The sequence below is a fragment of the Takifugu flavidus genome, chromosome 15 (genome assembly GCF_003711565.1).
Source record: "Takifugu flavidus isolate HTHZ2018 chromosome 15, ASM371156v2, whole genome shotgun sequence".
Taxonomy (NCBI): domain Eukaryota; kingdom Metazoa; phylum Chordata; class Actinopteri; order Tetraodontiformes; family Tetraodontidae; genus Takifugu; species Takifugu flavidus.
Genome location: NC_079534.1, coordinates 8,000,421 through 8,008,968, shown reverse-complemented (window position 1 = coordinate 8,008,968; position 8,548 = coordinate 8,000,421). Strand labels below are relative to the sequence as shown.

The 8,548-nt window shown below is 44.0% G+C and overlaps 1 protein-coding gene across 2 annotated transcripts; it reads left to right on the top strand.

Moving 5' to 3' along the window:
• The first annotated feature begins 3,328 nt into the window (after positions 1-3,328).
• Positions 3,329-8,462, top strand: LOC130539314 (putative ferric-chelate reductase 1). 2 transcript variants are annotated; one of them, XM_057057578.1, is made up of 7 exons: positions 3,329-3,523; positions 4,130-4,297; positions 4,367-4,444; positions 4,604-4,680; positions 4,843-4,940; positions 5,073-5,163; positions 8,028-8,462. In XM_057057578.1, exons 2-7 carry the CDS (start codon positions 4,198-4,200, stop codon positions 8,079-8,081), a joined length of 498 nt encoding a protein of 165 aa, XP_056913558.1. In that variant the 5' UTR covers positions 3,329-3,523; positions 4,130-4,197; the 3' UTR covers positions 8,082-8,462. The 2 variants fall into 2 exon arrangements, with proteins under 2 accessions (XP_056913558.1, XP_056913557.1); XM_057057577.1 differs by having other exon boundaries at positions 4,093-4,297.
• The last annotated feature ends 86 nt before the right edge of the window (positions 8,463-8,548 follow it).

The window sequence follows — 8,548 nt, the reverse complement described above, 5'->3', positions numbered from 1 at the left end:
GGACAGATCTTGGCATCACACATCTGAACTGGAAGGCAGAAAAGCCACTTCTGTTTGTAGTTGTATATTGGCCCCTGCTGGGCCACATTCAGAGTTCCTGTCTGAGTTCTCTGATTTCGTATCTGACTTGGTCCTTAGAACAGACAAAGTCATTATCATTGGAGACTTTAATATCCATGCAGACATTGTAAATGATAGCTTTAGAAATGGCTTCATTTCATTACTTGAGTCAGTTGGTTTCCTCCAGCAGATAAACCAACCAACTCATAACTTCAACCACACCCTAGATCTAGTTCTGACTTGGTGGTGTTGAGGTAGAACATGTGTCAGTGTTCCCTCAGAACCCACTCCTGTCAGACCATTCTTTGATCACTTTTACATTTATTAGTTTACAAAAAGGCCTTTCGCAAGGATAGAACATCTTATTTTTCTTCTTTAATTGAGGAGAATAAGAACAACCACAGGTTTCTTTTCAGCACTGTGGCCAAATTGGTGAAGACTTCATGAGCATCTTCACTGATAAAGTTCTAGCCATCAGAGAAAAAGCTAACCAGGCCATCTCAACAACTGGACCATCACCAGATGTGCTGACTGTGGGAACATACAGGTTCTCCAACGAGCCCTTAAACTCCTTAAGCCCTATATATTTTTCTGAGGCGCCATCGCTAATTCAGAAATCCAAGACCACCACGTGTCTTTTAGATCCCATCCCAACACACCTGTTGAAGGATGTTTTACCATTGATAGGCAGTTCTATCCTGGACCAGATCAATTGTTCTTTAGTGACAGGTTATGTACCCCGGTCCTACAAGGTGGCAGTGATTAAGCCGTTGCTTAAAAAACCATCACTGGATCCTGATGACTTAGCAAATTACAGGCCGATATCCAACCTTCCTTTTATCTCTAGAATTCTTGAGAAGGTGGTGGAGACTCAGTTACTGGAGCACCTGCAGAGGAACAGCCTGTTTGAGATGTTTCAGTCAGGCTTTAGAGCTCACCACAGCACAGAAACAGCACTTCTTAAAGTTACTAATGATCTTCTTATAGCTTCAGATCATGGACTGGTCTCTATGCTGGTTCTGCTGGACCTCAGTGTTGCTTTTGATACAGTTGATCACAGCATCCTGTTACATAGACTGGAACATGTGATTGGGATTAAAGGGACAGCGCTAGACTGGTTTAGATCATATTTATCTGATAGATACCAGTTTGCCCATGTCCATGGTGTTCCCTCCTCATACAGTAGGGTTAGCCATGGAGTTCCTCAAGGTTCTGTACTTGGACCAATCTTCTTCACCTTGTACATGCTTCCCTTAGGGAACATTATTCGGCAGCATGGGATAAATGTTCATTGTTATGCTGATGACACTCAGCTTTATTTATCCATGAAACCAGAGGAGACAGAGAAGTTAGTGAAGCTTCAGACCTGTCTTAAAGACATAAAGTCCTGGATGTCTTCAAATTTCCTCCTCCTTAACTCAGGAAAAACTGAGGTCATGGTGTTTGGTCCTGAACCTCTCAGGGATAGATTAGATCACATGATCACTCTAGATGGTATCTCATTAACATCTAGTCTCTCTGTGAGGAATCTTGGAGTAACGTTTGACCAAAAACGCTACTTCAACTCACACATTAATACAGTCTCTAGAAGTGCCTTTTTTCACCTGAGGAACATCACAAAGATTAGGAAGCTACTGACGCAGCATGATGCTGAAAAGTTAATTCATGCTTTTGTTACTTCCAGGTTTGACTATTGTAATTCTTTATTATCAGGGTGTCCAAACAACTCTTTAAGAAGCCTCCAGCTGAAACAAAATGCTGCAGGCAGAGTTCTGACAGGTATTGACAAAAGAGATCACATTACTCCTGTACTGGCATCTCTTCATTGGCTGCCCGTTAAATTTAGAATAATTTTTAAAACCCTTCTTTTGACCTACAAGGTTCTCAGAGGCCTAGATCCATCCTAGAGCTAGTGACACCTTATCAGCCCAATAGACCGCTCTGCTCTCAGAATGCTGATCTACTTGTGGTTCCCAGAGTTTCTAGGAGTAGAATGGGGGGCCTAGCATTTAGCTACCAGGCCCCCCTGCTATGGAACCAGCTCCCTGTCAAGGTACAGGAGGCTGACTCCATCGCCACTTTTAAGATCAGACTGAAAACCTACCTCTTTGAAAAAGCTTATTGTTGCTAATTCTGTAGTTCCAGTTACTATCATAGATAGACAAATTATCATACTTAGGGGGTCGTCTAATCGTTAGGTCACATCTTAGTTATGCTGTTATAGGCCGAGGCTGCCGGGGTCCGGAAACATGATCACCTGACAGGCCTCTGTCACCCCACTGGGTCATGGTTTCCTCTCCTCTCCTTTCCTCTCCTTTCCTCCTCCTCATCAAGCAGACTAGTTATGCTGATTCTTGTGTAGTTTTTCTGCTCCCCCCCCCCCCCTCTATTTATTTACAGGTATCGCCGCCTTCGGAGCTGCATAATGACCTCTGGCCCCGCTGAAGTGATTGTATATCGTATTTTTGTGTGTGTTTCTGTGCTCTGTGCCTCTCCCTCTCCTCTCCTCTCCTCTCCTCTCCTCTCCTCTCCTCTCCTCTCCTCTCCTCTCCTCTCCTCTCCCCTCCCCTCCTCTCCTCTCCTCTCCTCTCCTCTCCTCTCCTCCTCTCCTCTCCTCTCTCCTCTCCTCTCCTCTCCTCTCCTCCTCTCCTCTCCCTTCCTCTCCTCTTTCCCCTCCTCCTCCTTCTCCTTCTCCTCTCCTCTCCTCTCCTCTCCTCTCCTCTCCTCTCCTCTCCTCTCCTCTACCTCCCCTTCACTCTACGTCTCCTCTCCTCTCCTCTCTCTCCTCTCCTCTCCTCTCCTCTCCTCTCCTCTCCTCTCCTCTCCTCTCCTCTCCTACCTATTCTATCCTCTACCTGTCCTCCCCTTCTCCTCTCTTTGATTTGATTTGATGAGCCTGGTCCTGCTCAAGATTTCTTCCTGTTAAAGGGGAGTTTTTCCTTGCCACTGTTGCTTGTCTGGGGTTAGGCCCTGGGATTCTGGAAAGTGCCTTGAAACAATTTTGATTGTATAAGACGCTGTATAAATAAAGATTGATTGACTGATATGACGTTATGATGAGCTCTTTAATGTGTGGAAACACTCTGGTGCCGCTGCTCTCAAATTGATGGGATTTTTCCAAAACATTTCAATAAGCAGGTAAAGATCTGAAAACCAAAGAGAAAAATTCAGAATTCAAGATTCCACCGTCACCATGTATTTACTAAGGTTGTGTGTATGTGTGTGTGTGTGTGTGGGGGGGGGGGGGGGGGGGGGGGGGGGGGGGGGAGCAGGGGTCAGGGTGTGAATTACACCATCATTAGAAACGTTTGTTCTGGTTCAGTTGAGCGTTTCATAATTCAGTCATCCCACTGGACAAGAATCACACACGCGAACGCACACCAACAACTGAGAGTGTGATTGTGAGTTGGTGTTAATGCAGTTCACAGAGATCTGAAGATCAACAGACTGGTGCAGAGAAGAGGTGAGCAACCATTTACATACTCGCCAGAATCAGGTCGGATACAAGCTAAAACTCATTGCATTGATTCAGTACCAAAATTGGAATAGTTGTGGTGCGCTGATGCCATTTGTGTGTTAAAGAAGCTGGAGACCAGCAGTGAGACATCAGAAGCATCAGCTGATGGGTACTGGAATCCAAATGTTTTGAATTTGCTTATAATTTGGATATAATCAAAACCATAAAATAAATTCAGTTTAGACTACAATCACACCTATTTGGTCATTGAAATGAATGCTAGATTAAGCCAACACATCAGATTTGCACCACCTCTGAGTCAAACCAGAAGAAAGTCTATAGCTGTCAAACCAAATTGAATCTGTTCTGCTTTTATTCTGAATTCCAGCTTCTCGGGCTGATAGTTTGACTGATGCAAAGGGAAATTTTAAAAAGTAACCAGAATCATCTGTACCTGTGCCAAAGCTCGTTTGCTCAGTGGGTGTGGGTGTGCATGTTGAAATGCTTTCTTTATTCAGAGAAACTTGTGTGATGCTGCCAGCTGAATTCTTCCATGTGTGAAATCTTTATTTAAGATGTCTCCAAAAGCCGCCTTGTTGCTCCTTGCTGCAGTGTGTGTTTGGTGTGCAGAGGAGTGTGCGTGTTTCCCTAATGGCTCGGTGGCATTCTCCTGTGACAACATGATGCCCATACACCCACCCTTTAAACCCTCATCCAGCCCCCCGCCAGTCATACTGTCTGCTTCCAGCGCCACCTACAGGCCTGGTGGGCTCATCACATGTGAGTGAACTTGATTTCCAAGACTGATCTGCCCTGCTGTAATTTATGCATGATTCTCTCTACTTTTAGTGACCCTGGAGGTGGTGCAGAACAGCTCAACAGAGTTCCAGGGCTTCCTGGTGCAGGCTCGCAGGAGACAGGGCAATGGTACATTTTAGACAGCAGTTTTAATCATTTCAGATGAAAGGTTTTCCAATTTCCAAACTGCTAGAAAGTAGAGCCATTTCATTAACAATCACATTTTGGCTGGGTTTCTGAGTCTTTCCTTGACACATATTACACATGTGTTTGCATCTTTGCTTCCAGATGTGCTTTGGCCTGTTGGAAAGTTCACTAACATTAACACCAGCATGTTCACAGCTCTGCACTGTAAAAACAAGAAGGTGAGTGTAAATTATGACATTGCGTCCATGTGCTTTTTACTTCTCACTATTTTGCCCTTTAGCATTATTGTGTGATGTGTGATGAGGTCAGTCAGAACACAGTGCACATGGTGCATCCTGAAGGTTAATGATGGTGTCTGTCTGTGTCTTTGGGGAATACAGAACTCGACTATAGCACAGGCATCAGGAGAAAAGAGGAAGAAAGTCCAGCTGACGTGGGAGGCCCCTAACAACAGTAACTATGGAGATATCTACTTCAGGTAGGCACTAACATCACATGAGTGAGACATCCTGTGCTCATACATCAGTCTGGTGCTGAATCCAGGATTAAAGCAAGCAAATGTTGTAGCTGTTGATGTTCATTTACTCAGGATCTGTCTTCCTGTGTACAGCGCCAGCATCATTCAGGACTACACCACATTCTGGGTTCAGATGAACAGCAGTACTCTGAGACAGGTCAGCCCTGGAAGCTCTGCAGCTGCTGTGAGTGCTCATAGACTGGTCCGTTAACTCAAAAAGGACACACTGGAGGTCACCTGCTGGGGATCCCAGTATCCCCAGTTTGTTAGGTTACCTTTGAGTTGGATAAAGTAAGCCAGTTCCGGGGTTGGAGTTGTTGCTCCTGTGGCTGTGCCTGACCATAAATCAATCAATCAATCCATTTTTCTTTAAATAGCATCTTTTACAATCAAATTGTTTCGAGGTGCTTTACAGAATCCCAGGGCCTAACCCCAAACAAGCAACAGTGGCAAGGAAAAACTCCCCTTTAACATGAAGAAACCTTGAGCAGGACCAGGCTCATGTAGGGGGACTGTCCTGCTGATGGCCAGCTGGGTAGAGAGAGAGAGAGGAGAGAGGAGAGAGGAGAGAGGAGAGAGGAGAGAGGAGAGAGGAGAGAGGAGAGTCATAGATCATAGAGAATACATACAGAAATACATTATATTAAGTAAATTGTGCTGCCGGTGGAGTCAAGTTGAGTGGGTCAGCGGGAGGGGGTCGGAGGTCAGTATGCAGCTCTGAAGGTGGCGATACCTGTAGATGAATACGGGGGGGGGGGGGGGGAGAAGCAGAAAAACTACACAAGAAATTGCATCACTAGTCAACTTGATGGAGAGGAGAGGAGATTTTTTTGATTTTTACAAAAATACTTTAATCACAAATTTACACAGGGCCACAAAACGCCCTGTTTAGAAAAACCACAGAACAACAATAATAATAATAGTAATAATATTAATAATAACAACATTAATAGTAGTAATAATAATAACAATAATAACCACAATAATAAATAAATAGATAAATAAATAAATAAATAAATAAATATTAAGAAAACAACAATACAATTTATCCCACAAGGGGGTGTGCAAAGTGCAAATGATCCTCCGTAACAGTGCATAGTACATTTCTGTGACACCATATATCGCGGAATTGGCCGAGGTCGTTTATCATTTTATAAAAACCAAACTCCAACCTCAGCCTACACCGGACATTGCAGCGCCACACAGCGCCTCACTATCTCCTGTTTTTGAAATTTTGTTTTTCCTAGAGATGTAAATTGCCATTTTGGCCTCACCACAGATACAATTTAGGAGTTGCCACTTGTTGCGAGCAGCTTTGTTGTACCCTGCACCAAAAATAAAAGTTCTAATAGAAAAGGTTTCATTAAAACCATTAAAAAGACCTTTTATGACATTAAAAAGCACAGTGAGCCTCTCACACTCACTGTATGCATGGAATGCAGTCTCTCGCATTCCTGTCAGGGAAATATGTTCCCAGATCAAGGCCTTTCATGCCCTTGGTCTGTGTAAGGAACTTTTTAAACAAGCTTGGAGGGTACAAGTCAATTTCCTGCCCGTCTGGGATTCTGCCGGACAATTCGCTGCAGTCCGACATGGACCATTCAGTCACTGGTGTCTGTGTCTGTGCCTGCGGCTGCATCCTCCAGCCTTTCGGTTTTACTGTCCCCCTTGTCCTTCATAGCACTTTTCCGATTGTTCCGCCACTTCGCGGGAACAAGCAACCACTCGGACGCCCCGCTAGTGCCCTCACCTGCGCTCACTGCTCACTCACATGTGCCCACTGCCCCCTCACCTCGCTCCCCTGTGCTCACTGCCTCCTCACCTCGCTCCCCTGTGCTCACCCCTCCCTCACCCAGCTTCCAGCCACTCGTTGGTAAAACATCCTTCATCAGGTGTGTTGGGATAGGATCTAAAAGACACGTGGTGGACTTGGATTTATGAATTAGCAATGACGCCTCAGAAAAAATATATAGGAGTGAAGGAGTTTAAGGGCTCGTTGGAGACCCTGCATGTTCCCACAGTCAGCACATCTGGTGATGGTCCAGTTGTTGGGATGGCCTGGTTAACTTTTTCTCTGATAGCTAGAACTTTATCAGTGAAGAATCTCATGAAGTCTTCACCACTAAGGGAAGAAGGGATACCTGGATCTAAAACACTGTGACTCTTGGTTAATTTGGCCACAGTGCTGAAAAGAAACCTGGGGTTATTCTTGTTTTCTTCAATTAAAGAAGAAAAATAAGCTGTTCTAGCCTTATGGACAGCCTTTTTGTAAACTACCAGACAGTCTTTCCAGGCTACATGATAGCTATCTATTTTACAAGAATACCACTTCCTTTCTAGTCTTCGCACTTTCTGCTTGAGGGTCCTAATATGTGTATTAAAACAAGGAATACTGTAAAGCCCAGAAAGCAGCACCAGAACTGGCTTGTTTTACCTAACTTGCTGAGAGCCAAACATACGTTGAATTTGACCCTTTGCGGTTAGAGTTACTGTGTAAATTAGAGCCCAGACACCAAACATGGCAACCTGCGAGTGTGAGGAATAAACAGGTTTAAACATACAGTAATTCTTCCCATTTGTTAACACTGTAAAAATGAGTCAGTTTTGGTACTTTTAGTGTCTCATTTTCTTCTGCTTTATCCCTTCCGTGGTCACGGAGAGGGGAGACAATTGGCAAAGGCAGGGTCCACTCCTGGATGAGTCACCAGATCACGGGGCCCTGAGCATTTGTGGGTTCGGTACCTTGCTCAAGGGTACTTCTGCAATTCTCTGAAGGTCTTCTGGCACCATACCCTACTACCAGAACAACTTCCATGTTTTGTCTGCCCTGAGGCTCGAACCAAGAACCCTCTGCTTCTCAGCCCAGTTCCCAAGAGTCTGAGCTACCACCACCTATACTTGTTGCAGTGTAGTTGCCTAACTAGTTAGATAATAAACAGTCATCTATCTACTAGCAAATGAAAATATGCTATTCAAAAGAAATCATGTTCACACTCTTCCTATAGTGAAAATGAAGGTCTGATTGTTGATCTCTTTTTCTCTTTTCAGGTCCTTTTCTCATCTCCTCTGCTCCTCATCGGTCTGTTTGTGTCATCAGTTTGAGGCAAAGTTAAAAAAAATTGCTATAATTAGTCGCTTCTCTCACCCTCTTGTGTATTTTTAATTATGGGATATTTGGCTCTGAAAGGACAGCCGAGCTCCACCTGTGGTTGAGAAAAATCACATAAATATTTAGTCTGTTGGGGCCTCTGATCCACTTACAAACTACCAGATTACACCTTCTAAGGGGAACATTTCAGAACAATGAAAACTTCTCTGCTCATGTCTTCTGCTTGCATTTCATTTTTACTTTTGGCAAATTACCAATAAAATGTTTAAATTTGAGGCTTTGGTCTCAAATGCAAAAGTTTACAGTGAAAACTAAAGAGATAAAACTGAGTGAAGCCACCATTTAAAGGGTCAAAGTAAAGTTACTGGTGTCCAGCTGGTGTATCCCTTCCTGTTTTCTTTCATCACATTCCTCACTGGCTGCTTCATCTTAGCTGCTGTCAGATTCAAATTTATATCTC

What these genes read in the sequence shown, in the direction of transcription:
- LOC130539314 (XM_057057577.1), top strand. Translation starts at nt 4,093, where the DNA reads ATGTCTCCAAAAGCCGCCTTGTTGCTCCTTGCTGCAGTGTGTGTTTGG. An exon ending in TGCACTGTAAAAACAAGAAG is followed by an intron (nt 4,681 to 4,842) that starts GTGAGTGTAAAT and finishes TGGGGAATACAG; the next exon opens with AACTCGACTATAGCACAGGC. An exon ending in TATGGAGATATCTACTTCAG is followed by an intron (nt 4,941 to 5,072) that starts GTAGGCACTAAC and finishes TCCTGTGTACAG; the next exon opens with CGCCAGCATCATTCAGGACT.